General features: G+C 28.7%; 2 protein-coding genes, 1 long non-coding RNA gene, 1 other non-coding gene and 1 pseudogene across 5 annotated transcripts; 3 read left to right on the top strand and 2 right to left on the bottom strand.

Moving 5' to 3' along the window:
* The first annotated feature begins 2,617 nt into the window (after positions 1-2,617).
* On the top strand, positions 2,618-7,912 carry LOC107023322 (ubiquitin-conjugating enzyme E2-17 kDa). 2 transcript variants are annotated; one of them, XM_015223978.2, is made up of 5 exons: positions 2,618-2,779; positions 4,903-5,010; positions 5,775-5,902; positions 6,267-6,371; positions 7,464-7,912. In XM_015223978.2, exons 2-5 carry the CDS (start codon positions 4,941-4,943, stop codon positions 7,605-7,607), a joined length of 447 nt encoding a protein of 148 aa, XP_015079464.1. In that variant the 5' UTR covers positions 2,618-2,779; positions 4,903-4,940; the 3' UTR covers positions 7,608-7,912. The 2 variants fall into 2 exon arrangements, with proteins under 2 accessions (XP_015079464.1, XP_027773553.1); XM_027917752.1 differs by lacking the exon at positions 2,618-2,779 and having other exon boundaries at positions 4,884-5,010.
* LOC114077577 lies at positions 7,724-9,089 on the bottom strand. Its single transcript, XR_003578902.1, has 3 exons — positions 8,833-9,089; positions 8,434-8,656; positions 7,724-8,220 (listed from the first exon to the last, which is right to left on the bottom strand). It is a non-coding gene; the product is annotated as an uncharacterized LOC114077577 (long non-coding RNA).
* Positions 9,090-10,380: 1,291 nt separating this feature from the next.
* LOC107021941 (NEDD8-conjugating enzyme Ubc12-like) lies at positions 10,381-11,073 on the top strand. The gene has a single exon (XM_015222654.2). It carries the CDS (start codon positions 10,390-10,392, stop codon positions 10,939-10,941), a length of 552 nt encoding a protein of 183 aa, XP_015078140.1. The 5' UTR covers positions 10,381-10,389; the 3' UTR covers positions 10,942-11,073.
* A 1,866-nt stretch (positions 11,074-12,939) lies between these two features.
* On the top strand, positions 12,940-13,631 carry LOC107021940 (annotated as a pseudogene).
* Positions 13,632-15,438: 1,807 nt separating this feature from the next.
* LOC114077693 lies at positions 15,439-15,545 on the bottom strand. The gene has a single exon (XR_003579066.1). It is a non-coding gene; the product is annotated as a small nucleolar RNA snoR100 (small nucleolar RNA).
* Between the last annotated feature and the right edge of the window lie 8 nt (positions 15,546-15,553).

Raw genomic sequence — 15,553 nt, 5'->3', positions numbered from 1 at the left:
GAGATTACTCCCCCTTAACGATGTTAGAAAAAGGGACCAAACGATAGTTAAAAACTAGCAATTAATTATAATTATACGATACAGAATGATAATTATTCTTCACACCAAAGTATCTTTTTGAACTTTTTCTTATTATCCCTTACTTCTCTTTCATTCTTTTCAAGGATTCCTTAATGTTTTGTTTGTTCATAATTTCAATTAGAAAACACTATCATAACTATATTACATATGAAATTTAGATTTTGAAAGATTGCAAATTAATTTTAAAACATTCTGACTACATATTACTTATTGGTATATCATGTGATTACGGAACCTTTGCTCTTCATAAACACATTAGTTATATACATATTTTTAAAATATATAATATTTTGAATGTAGTTGATAGTGTTATACTAATGGAATTTGCAAAGAAGAAAATTCAGAAAAAATATTTATGTGACACTCTAATTAAAGACACTATGTAACCATGGTAAAATGAAATTAGGAAAAAATAGTGCTATAATTTGTAATTTTGCCTTTTCTTTTAATAAAAAAATGATAAACTAGAATTGGATAACCTCTATATTCTTAAAAAAAATTATATAAAAATACTATAACTTCAAAACACAAGAAAAGTTCTATTCTAATAAATTTTTAAAAAGAAAGTCATAGCCTCACAAAGCGCAGGCCTATTTACTAGTACTAGTAGTATATATACTAGTAGGACTATTTTTATTTTCTTTCTTTTTGTGGCGAGACATCCTTTCGGGTAACATTAAATTCACGTAAAATAAAATTAAAAGGGTAAATAAACGTGATCTAATTAAAATGCTAAAATAATTTTTGTTCGAGAGGATATGATTTATTTTTTCTTATTATTTTTGTCTCAGAAAATGATATCACATACGCACTTGTATAAATTTGAGTAATATCATAAATCTTTTTGTTTTAATTTAACTTCTTTATTCTCTTAAACTAATTTTCAATCATAAATTAAAAATAACATTTATAAAGTTTTTAATTGACTATAAAAATCTCCTCAATGTCCACTAGCTGACTCCACCTTTTTCTCCATAACTTGGAAATAGGGCCCTACAAGATTCCATTTTCCACCAAAGAGAATAGGGTCTCTGTTTTTATTTTTTCTTCCTTGTGGTTGGAGTACTAAAGATTCCATTTTTGTCCCTTCTAATGGAAAATAAATAATACTAGTAAATAAGAAAAAAAATATCGGAGATAGGCGATTAGGTAAGATATAGTATAACTTTATAGCTTAATAAGAAATTATGAGTTTACAAAATCCACAACTCCATTTATAAACTCGAGCTAAGAAAAAAGAAAAAAAAAATGTATTTGATCATGTTATATTTACAGTGAGCATTATTAGACGTGCTCAATTTTATTGTTTCAATTTATAAAATTTCTTTAAATTGAATCTTAACAAACTATGCAAGCTCATCATCAATTAAACACTATTGAGTCAACTAACTAATGAATTAGTAACTAACTAATAGAACGAACAATAACTAATCCATTAGATTTATTGTGTGATACAATCAACTATTGGATCGTGTTTATTATGTGATAATACACTTGCATTTGAACACTTATCAAATGTATGATTTTAGATTTTTTAAAGGAGAAATTATTGAAATACACCTTTTATATATTTTTTTATTTTTAATATTTCTTTATATTTTTAAAAATCTTTAAAAATTTTATTTCTATTATGTATTCGAGTTATATATTATGTATTCAGTTTATTTTATAATGTATTCGAGCTATATATTATGTATCCAATTTATGTTATAATGTATCCGTAATACTCTTTAATGTATTCGAGCTACATATTAATGCATTCGGTTTGTGTTATTTTTTAAGGGATTAATGTAATTACAATTTAAAAAAAGATATATTGTAATTTCATATAAAAACTATGTAATTTCTGTAAAAAATTTAAAAAAATATATAAGGATAACTATTGGAACATAATTAATTAGGTAATTAACAATCATCTAACTTAATTATACGTACTAGCGATCTTAATTTCAAAAGTTAAATTTACAAATTTTAGATTAAAATCATTTTTAGATATGGAGGACTAGTTCATTGTCTTCTATAATAACAAAGACAATAATTGGTGAAATATTTTATTCATGGGTGATATTGTCATGACGGATAAATAAGTGTATTTCTTTAATTTTATATAAATATTTGTTTCATTCATTTTTATTTATCACGTCGCGCTTTTCAAAAATCAATTTAACTAATTTCAAAATTAAATTAGATAGCAGTAATTTGATAATTTCACCAAGAAATTTAAATATTCAAAAACTATACGAAAAGTATTACAAATTACAATTTTTTTCATATCAATATGATGAAAGTATACATTTTAAAATATTAATCAAAATTCTTATAATTTAACTCTAAAAATAAAAATTATAATAATAAAACATGAATAAAAATAATATTATTTATACGCCATTAAAATTAACCGAAACTTATGGGATAGGAAAAAACAATAGAGCAACGTATAAAAAGGTGGAGTTAGCGTTGATCTTACGCCAAAATTATGACTTGTACAAGAGGATTCTAGAAGCTGGACCCTACTGAATACTTCCTTTATAACACTCCAATTTCTCATTTTAATCTTCTCTTCTTCCATTTCTTTCAAAACTAAAGTATTGTTACTTGCTATTGGCTCAAAAATATCCTTTTACACCTCTGCATTCTCCGTCTCCTTCAATTTCAACTCAAGCAAATCCGCCTCTCTCACCAGTTTCATCACTTTCAGGTACTTCAAAATTCACAGATCTAGTGTTTTTTTTTGAATTTTTCTGGATAGCTACTTCCATGATTTTGAGTGAGACTAAATTTTTTTAGTGCAATTTTTTAAATATAAGTTTTATATGTACAGTACTGTATGATGAGCTGAAGGAAGAATTTGTATATGGATATCAACTCGAATGTATGGTTTATTTGAGGAATGAAGCAGATCTAGGTTTTTTTTTTGGTTATTAGCAAAATTAATTAGTTTTTGGATAAGTCTTAGCTGCTAATTCGGGAATCAGAGACGGTGGATTAGAAGCTAGTTAAGTTAATTGTATGTGGAGTTTTTTTTATACTACTAATTTTAACATATACAAAATTGTGTGATGAGTTGAAGGAAGTATTTGTATATGTTTATCCACTTGAATTAGGCGGATCTAGCTTATTTGAATTTTTTTTAATAGGTTTAGATAGCTAATTCCAGGATTTTGAGTGAGTTGAATCTGAGCTACTCAATTTTACTAGATGTGCAATTTTTAGTTGTAGTTTTACATGTACAGTATTGTGTCATGAGCTGAAGGCAGAATTTGTATATGGATGTCCACTTGAATGTATGGTTTTATTTATGGAATGAAGTAGATCTAGGGTTTTTGGTTATTAGCAATTAATTAGTTTTAGTTAAGCTGCAAATTCGGGATTAAGAGCTAGTAAAGTTAATTGTATGTGAATCCTAATTTTTACATATACAAAATTGTTTGATGAGGTGAACGAAGTATCTGTATATATCTATCCACTTGAATTAGGCAGATCTAGCTTCTTTTTTTTAAAAAAAATAAATTTTTTGAACAGTTTTGGATATCTAATTCCAGGATTTAGAGTGAGTTGATTCTGAGCTACTAAGTTTTACTATGTGTGCAATTTTTTAAACATTAGTTTTATATGTACAATTTTGTGTCATGAGCTAAAGGCAAAAATTTGTATATGGATTTCCACTAGCATGTATGATTTTGTTAAGCAGATATATGTTGTTTTGTGTTATTAACAATTGATCAGTTTTTGGATACGTCGTAGTGGCTAATTCGGGATGTAGAGTCAGTGGATTAAGAGCTAGTAAAGTTAATTGTAGGTGCAACTTTTAAATATTGATTTTTACATATACAAAATTGTGTTATGAGCTGAAGGAAGTATTTGTATATATGTACCCGCTCGAGTTAGGCAGATCTTGCTTTTTTATTTTCTTTGTTACAATTATTTAACAGATTTTGATAGCTAATTCCGTGATTTAGAGTGAGTTGATTCTGAGCTACTAAATTTTACTATATGTGCAATTTTCTGAAATTCACTTTAAGTGTACAATTTTGTGTCACGACCTGAAGGCATTATTTGTATATGGATATCCACTCGAATATATGATTTTATTTGACGAATGAAGGAGATCTAGTTTTTTTTATATAAACAATTAGTTTGTTTTTGGGTACGTCTTAGCTGCTAATTTGGGATTTAGAGTAAGTGGATTCAGAGCTAGTAAAGTTAACTGTATTTGCAAATTTTTAGTATTATTTTTGCATAAACAGAATTGTGTGACGAGCTGAAAGTAGTAGTTGTATATACTTTCCTACTGGAGTGTGTGATTTTATTAAGGAATGAAGCAGATCTATTTTTTTTTTGTTATTAGCAATTAATTAGTTTTTGGATTATGCCTTACCTGCAAATTCGGGATTTAGAGTCAGTGGATTCAGGGCTAGTATAAGCTAATAGTATGTAATATTTACTATTATTTTGTACATGTACAAAATTGTGTGATGAGCTGAAGGAAGTATATCTGTCCACTCGTATGTGTGGTTCTGTTCAGAAAATCAAACAGATCTATGTTTTTCTTTTATGAACAATCAATTAGATCTTATGTTACTTGTAAGGTTTGGAGTTGGTGAATTTTGAGTGAGGTTTTTATTATAGTAAAAATAATTGTATGTAATGTGTTTGTCTTTATGAATTTGTGATGAGCTGAAAGTAGCGGGTGTGATAGGTCTTAGAACTGCACATGATTTATGTGTTTTTATTTTTATGTTGTTGTGGTTTGCATCTTTTCTTTTTGTTGCTTTTGTGGAATTTGAAATTTGTGGTAAAAGGTTTCCATTTGAATATCAGATCAGCGTTTGGAGTTGAAGGTACGGGGGGGCTAATTGATGGCGTCGAAGAGGATATTGAAGGAGCTCAAGGATCTGCAGAAGGATCCTCCCACATCATGCAGTGCTGGTAATTTAGCTGAACTATTTATTCCATTGTTTAATTTATTGGTTTTCTGGGATTATGTTTTCTTAGCCAAATGAACTATAGGTCCCTACTCATGTATTGATGATAGTGTCCTTGTTTTAGGGTGTTTGGGTTTGTTTGACTCTTCCAGCTTCTCTTTGCAGATAATGGCTCGGAGTTACTTATAGCAGATATGTCAAATATTGTAAATAATTACCTTAGTTGGTGGTGAAGCTATCTGCTCTTTGATTTAATAAGCAGTATGGCATGGTAAAATGCCCGTGAAATAACGTCATTTATGTTATCTGATTTGTGCATTGACTGCATTCCAATCGAATACACATCATTTTGCACTGTTTGGTCACTCTAGTCTCTAGCGACTCTTTTTATCGCACTCTTTGCCAGGAGAATACAAGATGTTATTGATGACAATTAATATGTGAAGAATGGTACTTCTAGTTGTGTGTCATTCTTTTTTGTGCTTCACTTTTCCTTCATTTTAAGTTTGATTGACATTACGATTCATAACTGGCCTCCTAGGGCGTTAGAGATGATGTTGTTTTGATGCTTCCTCTTTCATCTGTGAATAACAAAAATTACTAAGATGGAAAGGAAGTCATGGTGGCTATGCTGTCAGTGGTTGCAACCTTTGTGGAATGTTAATATGTATAAGGGAATGCAGTCCAGATGTTCACTTTTCTATTTACAGTGACCACCTGAAAGAAACCTTTATGCTCATATTCACTAGCATATTTGGCTTTATACAGGTCCAGTAGCAGAGGATATGTTCCATTGGCAAGCAACAATCATGGGGCCTACCGATAGCCCTTATGCTGGAGGTGTATTTTTGGTTTCAATTCATTTCCCTCCAGATTATCCTTTTAAGCCTCCAAAGGTATACTTCAACTCCAGAATATCCCTAATCTTCACTTAGATCATTTTGCTTGCATTTGCTCATATCTTGGAGCCTTAGTAAATCCATCTCAAATATGAGTTTTTAAAACATTTCTCGCAGAAGCAGTACATATTTTGTTTTTGTAGGTCTGACCTTCAGTTCGTGTATTTACTTGTCTCTTTAATTTTAGTAACAACGAAGGAGCTAGCATCAGTTTGATTTTAGAACAAGTTAAACTGTATCTGGATAATTAGTGTGTTGTCTTGTCTTTTTTTGAGCACTTTTATGAATTGTGTAATTAAAGTTCTTTTCATTGTAATAATCTGAGGTGGTGATTTTACAAATGATTTTTTTGCTGTTTCAGGTTGCCTTCAGAACTAAGGTTTTCCATCCCAACATCAACAGCAATGGAAGTATTTGTCTGGATATTCTTAAGGAGCAGTGGAGTCCAGCATTAACCATATCCAAGGTTTGGAGCTTAATCTTTCTTTTCATTGCCCGATTTAACACAGTTTTTGGGTCTTAAATTGCTTTTTACAAAAATCCGAAGTCCATAATTGATACTGTAAGTTCTCAAGGATGATTCTGTTCTGTGGTGCATAGCAATCATTGAATACTCATTGATTTGATCAAGGTTTTTGACACCTTTACAAACTTGACTCTTCATTTTAGCAATACTACTTGGGGCCACTAAAATCATGGCTTAGGGTCAAGCCAGATGATCCTGCTTAGAAATACATTTCAATCTATGCCTAGTTGTGAGAGCCATCAGATATAGTGTCAAATTCTGCCAAAAATGAGAGATATAGTGCCAAAACGTGAATCACAATGTTGATAATAGTAATCCTTTTTTTGTTTGATTTTCTCATACATGTTGATTATATCTGAATGTAATGCTTTGAAACATGACTGTTTTATTAGTACATTAGATTTGAAGAGAGTTGAACAAGGGGAATTATGACAATGAGAAGAAAGTAAAGTGAGAAACTAATAGAAGAATGGAACAGTTCAATAGTAACTATACTTATCATCTGCTGTTCTGAAACGTTGTGATATCACACATTGGCCTCTTTGTTCTGTCTTGACAAGTTTCTAATTGCACGCCAACTAGTAGTAGCATTTAGCAGTAGGAAGGCCAGTGATAGAAAGACTGTCTTGATTGTCCAAAAAAACAAAGTTGACTCGTGTGTTCCTACTACCTTGGCATTACAAGGGTTAATGCTTATAATTTGTGCAATGACGAAGACTTTTCTGGACTTCTGCTATTGAAAAATTAAGTTAATCAGCATAGGTCTCCGTACTCTCATATTTTTGATGCAGCTGTCTTGTTTTCTAGACAAGTGTAGTTTTGAAATGTTCCATTTCAAGTGTAGTGAGGTTAACTGCCTTTTTTCTTGCAACTGCAACTTTTAAATACTCCTTCCAAAGCTGATCCTTCCTTGTGTGCAAAGAGTTCTGTCTTCAGAAATCTTAAAAAAGTTTTTCTACTACTCAAATTTTGTGTCTTTTTCCCGTTTTGAGTTGCCTTTGGGTGAAGGTGTAACCAACAATATGCTTGCAGGTCCTGCTGTCCATCTGCTCTCTGTTGACAGACCCAAACCCAGATGATCCTCTTGTACCTGAGATTGCTCACATGTACAAAACTGACAGGGCCAAATACGAAACCACTGCTCGTAGCTGGACTCAGAAATATGCAATGGGATGATGCGCAAAATTGTCTCCAGGCATGTCTGGGACTTCTGTAACAGCAATGTCTTATTGTGCTTGGGGTGAATGAATAAATTCCGTGAAAGAACTTAGTTACTTCTTAATCTCCCTTCATGTGGGTTGTTAAGGGAACAGCTGTTTTCAATTTGTGAATATTTATTTGATGACTAGTAAGGGAGAAACTGCAATGTAATTCTACTTTGTTTGCCAGTTTGACATGCGCCTTTCCCCTAATTTGTCTGACAAATATGGTTACATCTTTGAATTCTGGGATTGATTTACAATTATCAACCCCTAGTTTTTCATCTGGTTCTATTGTTGAAAATGGAAATGGAGATAACAAGCAATTTTATTATTACGAGTGTATATGCCTTTTGGTAAAGCACCGTCAGAAGAGAGAAATATTATTATGCATACAAAAGAAAGGATGAATGACTCTTCACATATGAGAAATCAGTCGTTACCCAAAAGAAAAACATAATTTTGATGTCTATAATACGTAATGCTTGTTGGTTCTTTTATTGTATTTGATGGCTATATATGTGTTATATAACGAGACATCGATGCTGATTTGAACCCTTAGTGTGGGTAAAAACTTGTTCCACTAAAACCTGCAATGTGCATGAAGGAATTAGTAGAAAAAACGAGTACAAAAAAGAATTACTTCTATTTGAATATAAAGAACTAAGGAAAGTTAAAAAAGTTATAATAAGAGACGTTTAAAAATCTTCACATGTGTAAATTATGAATAGATACACTACTTCACTCTATATATATATATTATCAGCGTATATAAGTTAATCCGTTAAACAAAAAAGAATGACCTTGTGAGGTGTTGCAACCAACATCGATGGTATTGTAGATATGTTTAACAGTGGCCTTGTTTGCGAACCAAAAATCGCGTTTGACATGATGAATGCAATCGAGTACTCCTTTAGTATAATCTCCACAGCCTCCCTTTACACAAAATTGTTTACCTTCTTCATTTGTTACATTTAGCCATCCAGACATTGTGAGTGTATGTTTCTTTGAACAAATTGGAGATGTCTACATACAATATCACAATTTTTAGTATAAAATTTATATAAATAGCAAGTTAACTTACTCTAACAATATGTTTGGTTAGAATGTAGACCAAAACACATTACAAGTCTAATCATGATGATAAGTTGATATTATCACTGAATCTGAATATTATAACAGAGTTGAAGTCAACAACTTACATTTGACAAGCAGAAATAGGCACTTCTCCACTGCTCAAATGGGGCCAAATTCACATTAGCTGTGGGGTTTTTCCTATCTGAAGAATGAAATAAGACATGTTAAAACTTGTAATATTTTCTTTAGGGCATGTTAAATAAACATGTTCTTTTAACTTAGTTTTAGTCAGCATTTAGGATATGCCCGAGCAGACACTTAAATTTATATTTATATAAAGATCAATAAGTAAATATACATATCTTGCGACAAACCAATTCATGTGTATCTCATATGAATTGCCACATAAAATACCACGTAAAATGTGTGTGTCTACTTGTATACTCTTAAAAGTTAAAAGGACGTAAATATAGATAGTACGTTTATGTATTATGCTTTTCTTAAAAAACACAAAATGAATAAGCAAGAAAGGTATCTTGAAATTTTATGTATACTTTCAGCACTAACACCAGACATCACTAAGAAAATGCCCAAAAATAAGCTTAGTATCCCTTTTCTTCTTCCATAACTCTGAGAATTTTCCATATTTTTTAAAGAGAAAAAAGATAATTCTCAAGATAATGAAGAAGTTCGAATAACAAGAATGTGTTAGTCTCTTAATCTATAATTAGATTTTTATATCTAGAAAGGAAGAGGCATTGGAGAGGGGATTTTTCTTCTTAGTTAAAATAGGTAATATGCTGAGAATATAAAGTGAATTGAGAAAAACAAGAACAAGATGTACGATAATTAAGTTTTTGTTGTTTTATGTTAGGAGAAAAAAAGTCAAAAATCTTCATTGGACTAATCGATATATTAGTTCACGATAATGACGAAATATTGATAAATATCTTTTCATTATTAATTTAAAATTTTGATTCGAGCTTTGATTATAAAATCGTTTTTTATTAAGAAACATTTTATGTTTATATGAAAATTTCAGGCACAAAGTCAGATTTAATCAAATATTTATCATTTTACCACAAATAATAATATGAATTTATAGACATTTAAAATTTTACTTCGAAATACAAATACTAAAAATCAAAGATTGGGTTAATATAACATTTTCTTATGAAATAATAAAGGAAAAAAAGACAAATATATCCTCAAACTATCATAATTGGTATGCAGATACCCCCTATCATATTTTTGGAACATTGGTGCCCCTGTCGTCCAAAACTAGAGCATATATCTCATTCGATCTAACAGAATAAACAGGGACACGTTGCACAGTTTTTAGATGGCGGAACACAAATGTCCCAAAAGCATGACGGAAGATATATACACACCATTTACGATAGTTCAAAAGTATATTTATCTTTTTTCCTAATAATAAATAATCATTAAAAACGTATTTATTACAAAACAAGAAAATAATATTTAACTATTTTTTATCTATTGCCAAATGTTAATTCCACTTATGACTCGGTCACATACATAACTCCATCCACAACTCCAAAAAAATAAAAATAAAAAAGCATAACGCGATAAATATTGCGAATTTCCTCAAACAACTTTTAGTATTTAATTAAACTCGTATGTAATTACTTAACATGTTAAACAAAATTAGTTTAATCATTATGATTAATTTAATCAAAGTTAGAGAAAAACAAAAAGAAGCAGCTGAAAATGCAGGATCAAAAACACCAATTAAAGAACAAACAGCCTCAAAATTACGTGTTCATAGAGATATTAGTGAATTAACATTACCACCAATTTGTACAATTGAATTTCCAAATGGTAAAGATGATCTTATGAATTTTGAAGTTTCAATTAAACCTGATGAAGGTTATTATCATGATGGTGAATTTCCATTTAAATTTGAAATTCCAATACTTTATCCACATGATGCACCAAAAGTTAAGTGCAAAATCAAAGTTTATCATCCAAATATTGATTATGATGGTAATGTTTGTCTTAATATTCTTAGAGAAGATTGGAAACCTGTTTTGAATATTAATGCTGTGATTTATGGCTTAATCCATTTGTTTACTGAACCTAATCATGAAGATCCACTTAATCCTGAAGCTGCTGATGAATTAAGAGATAATCCAAGATCATTTGAATCCCATGTTAGGAGTGCTATGTGGGGAGAAAGTGTGCATGGATTGACTTATGATCGTATACTATAATGTTATTTTTAAATAATTTTTTAATATCGATATTTCAAATACTCAAGTTTAATTTTATATAGTTTAGAAAAATACTGAATGACTGTATTTATGTTGTTGCGATTCTATAATTTTGAAAAATAATTTCATTAATGAGTTTTTCTTTTTGTATTGGTTCTTTTTTTTCTTTCAACTTAGCTTTAAATAGGAGTACGAATATTATTTTTTTTGGTTTTATATATCAATCGATTCTTACCTAAATCCTTAACGATGATAGAGTGAATAAAGCTCGATTAGTAGTAAAAGGATACAAGGTTTCTTTGTTAGTTAGATATTAAAAAAATGCATTTTGGCATGTTGAAGATCTCAGGTTCAAAATTCCTTGTCAGCAAAAATATCTTCTGGGTCGAGCTCGTCATACTGGGCTTGTCTAATGCGGGTTATCTCTCCTATGTGATTTGCGAGCTATTGCATATGAGCGGAGATTTTACCCTGTGCGCACCCAAAGACTATTGCATATGAGCGGAGATTTTACCTTTGTGCGCACTCAAAGAATAGTGACTGTGAGTTACCCTTAAAAAAATGAAGAAAATTAGCTCCATTTGGACATGGCTAGAGGTTCTACTCTATAGTTGGATGTAATTATTTAGAGTCCTGCAATATTTTGTATACAAAATATATGTTCTAAATGACGTTTCAATGTTATTTTTAGAAATTCAAAAAAAAAAATAATGACTCAAATGGTCTAATTTTTATTAAATTTTAGCTCCAAATTAATACAAGTGAAGCAAAAAACAATACAACTAATAATTGTTCATCTAATTAGAAATTTCATAGAAAAAGAAGAACTGTTAAATGATTAAAAAATTACACTTGTAAAAAAATTCTATTTTCTTAATTAAAAATAAATGAACTCCTGAGAAACATAAAACAAAGAAAATCCCTAAAATAAAATATTTAGCTGATTTTGCTATCAACTATCTCAATATTGTAACCTTAAGTGAGTTTTAGAACTTTTTGTTGAATTTGATACCTAACCATTCTCTTAATAATGCAATTGATCACTAGCGGAATTTAAATGTATGAATAAAACACTCATAAAAAATAACATATTAAGCCTTGTTATTGTGAGATATACGAAGCATCTAATTAAATATTGATATACTTCTTCGTCAAATAGTTCAACTCCATCAATCTTTTACAAGTTTTTTTTTTTAAAAATGACTAGTTCTAGCGTTTCAAAGGCACTTGAGTCCCTCGGAATCCGTGACACTATTGAATCAGCTTTTAAGGTTAAGTCGAATCCAAAATCCCCTCTTTACATACACAAATACAACTCTCTTTACAAGTCATAAAGTACCACATGAACCTAGAATAAGTCTCAATTACACAAAATGAGTCCTTCAACTCAAGATGATCTAATAGATCATAGTAACATTTAGGGAAAAAAGACTGAAATATATTCGAATTTTAATCAAAATTGCAGTTATTAAAATTTGGATTTAATAGTGTATTTTAAAAGTATATATGTGTCCACGTGGACATCATAAATATTTCATAATTATAAATAGTAACGTGTCCACATAGACATATATATACTTTTAAAATACATTATTAAATAGTGCATGGGGATAAAAGGTCCTCCATAAAGTTTGATATCGTAACAACAATTTCGGCCAAAATTAAAATATTTTTCAAACCCTTTTCTCTGACATTTACGTTTTATAACTACAAAAAATATATATCTGATTAAAGAACAAAATATAATTATTTATGGAGGGTTAATTGAGTATATAAATTTTTTTTTTAAAAAAAAGATAGTTATAATTAGTAGTAGCTTTAATACATCGTAAATATTAATTTCCACAAAATACAAATTCCCTTAATTCCTCTAATGACTTGGTCACATTCACAAACAACTCCTATCCACAACACCGATAAATAATGCGAATCTCCTCAACTTATTTTATTAATTATTTGTTATTTAAATCGCGAACAACATAATATTATTACTTAACCATGATTAATTTATTCAAAGTAAAAGAAAAACAAAAAGAAGCAGCTGAAATTAAAGAAGAAACAGCCTCAAAATTACGTGTTCGTAGAGATATTAGTGAATTAAATTTACCACCAATTTTGTACAATTGAATTTCCAAATGGTAAAGATGATCTTATGAATTTTGAAGTTACAATTAAACCTGATGAAGGTTATTATCATGATGGTAATTTTCCATTTAAATTTGAAATTCCATTTCTTTATCCACATGATGCACCAAAAGTTAAATGTAAAGTCAAAGTTTATCATCCAAATATTGATTTAGAAGGTAATGTTTGTCTTAATATTCTTAGAGAAGATTGGAAACCTATTTTAAATATTAATGCTGTGATTTATGGTTTAATTCATTTGCTTACTGAACCTAATTATGAAGATCCACTTAATCATGAAGCAGCTGATGAATTAAGAGATAATCCAAAGATGTTTGATTCAAACGTTAGGAGGACGATGTGGGGAGGACATATGCATGATGTGTACTTTGATCGCGTTTTATAGAGTCCGGAGCCTAAATGGTAAAAAATATTAATAAAAATTTTATAAAATTATATATATTAACCAAAACGGTAAAATCGCTGAATTAACAGCTATTTCTTCCGCCAGAAAAAGCAAAATCGCTGCTACTGCAGCAATTTTGCAAAATGTGATTTATTTTTTTTAAAAAAAAAAATTTAAAAAATATTTTCATGAAAATCGTTGCCTAAGCAGTGATTTTCATTTTTTTAAAATAATAAAAAAATATTCATGAAAATCGACGACACACATCTTCATTTGAATTTTTTTTTTTTTTAAAAAAAATCGCTGCATAGGTAGCGATTTTCTTGAAAAAATTTTTTTTAGCCGTTTTGGTTAATATAAAATTTTATATACCATTTTAAAATTTTTGTTAATATTTTATACTCTTTAGGCTCCGAACTCGCGTTTTATAACTTGAAATGTAGAATTTGAAGTTCGAAAAACAAAAGAGTTATTTACCCTTTGTATTATGTGATATATTGTCCTTTTAAATTATACTTGTTTTATTTATTAATTTCAATACTAAGTTCTTCATTTTCATATGTGCATTATGTACTTTTAGATTTAAATTAGTAAATTACGTATGATATTATTACATAAAAAAATGATTATTAGTGGTAATTAATTTTTAAGTACAGTTAAATATATATTTTTAGCAGCTACTAACACTCATTGTATAAATCCCTACTCAGTAAAAACTTTAGGCTTTTTATTAATGTCAATATTTATTGCCGCTAAAAATTGACTTTATTAACTAATACCGATAAAAAATTAGCATTTTTTATTAATATCAATATTTATTGCCGCTAAAAATTAGCTTTATTATGTTGTATACAGATTGAAAAATAATACTATGACAACAAACAAAATTAGTGTAGAGAAATTTTGTTCTTATTTAGATAATAGCTTTTCAAAATTAATGGATCACTTAATTATGATTATGATACTTGTCAATATAATATAATATTGTTCTTTAAATTTTAAACAAGATAGATGTCTCTTATCTAGGGGTATTCATAATAATGGTTAAAAAAATAAGATCGATTTGTATACTCCAAATTAAACCTATTTAAAAAATCAATATCAGGTTTGATTACGTTTAATTTTACATTTTATCATTATTCATAAATAATATATTATATGACACCAGACTCCCACCATTTAATTATATTTAGGTTTTAATTAACTTTAAACGTCTAAATTTTATTCCTTATATTAAAACTCTAAATTTATTACTTTAATGTTTACCTAATCGTATAACTATTTTCTACTTTTTGTTTCTCAACATAACTCGTTCTTGCATTTTTTTTACATTATAATTCTTTAACATTATTTTATTTTTATATGATAAATTTTTTATTTACATACAGTATTTGCAGCAAAATTCGATTATTTCAGCTTTCTATTCTATAAGACTTTGGAGATCAAAAAAATTTTCATAATAATAATAAGTCAAAAGTAATGAAAAATTCTTGATAACAGTATATCTCTCCAAATGTATACAAAGCAAACATGAAATAATAAAATTTTAATGTAAAATATCAAATAAAAATAAAATATCAAAAAAATAAATATCATACAAAAATAAAATTATTATATTCGGAGTTATTATATACAAAAGTAAGTTAATAATGGAAGTCTAATTGTATATTTTTTTCCATCTGATTTAATTTATTTGAGAAATTTTACAATGATTTTGATTTTAATCAATAACTAATCTAAATCTAGCCACAAACAACGCTAATTGTATATATAAGTTTTTGTTTCCTTGACAAAAACTACAGGCCAACTCAAGGTTTTTAAATGGTTCAAAATTCATTTCAAAAATACTTTTAAATTATGCAAAATTGAACCAAAATGCATTTTAATTAATAATTAGATCAAAAAAATATTCTTCAAATAACATAATTTAACACATTTCAATACTTTTTTATTAATTAATTAATTATGGATGTGAGTCTAAATCAGGCCACCAAATCATAAAGAAATCAGAGGTAGCAGACATGTTGACTCAATTAATTCAATTTCTGTACACATAACCATGCTTCCTTCATTCCAATTATC

This window comes from Solanum pennellii, chromosome 6 (genome assembly GCF_001406875.1).
Source record: "Solanum pennellii chromosome 6, SPENNV200".
Lineage (NCBI taxonomy): Eukaryota > Viridiplantae > Streptophyta > Magnoliopsida > Solanales > Solanaceae > Solanum > Solanum pennellii.
This window is presented reverse-complemented; position numbering and strand designations above follow the sequence as displayed.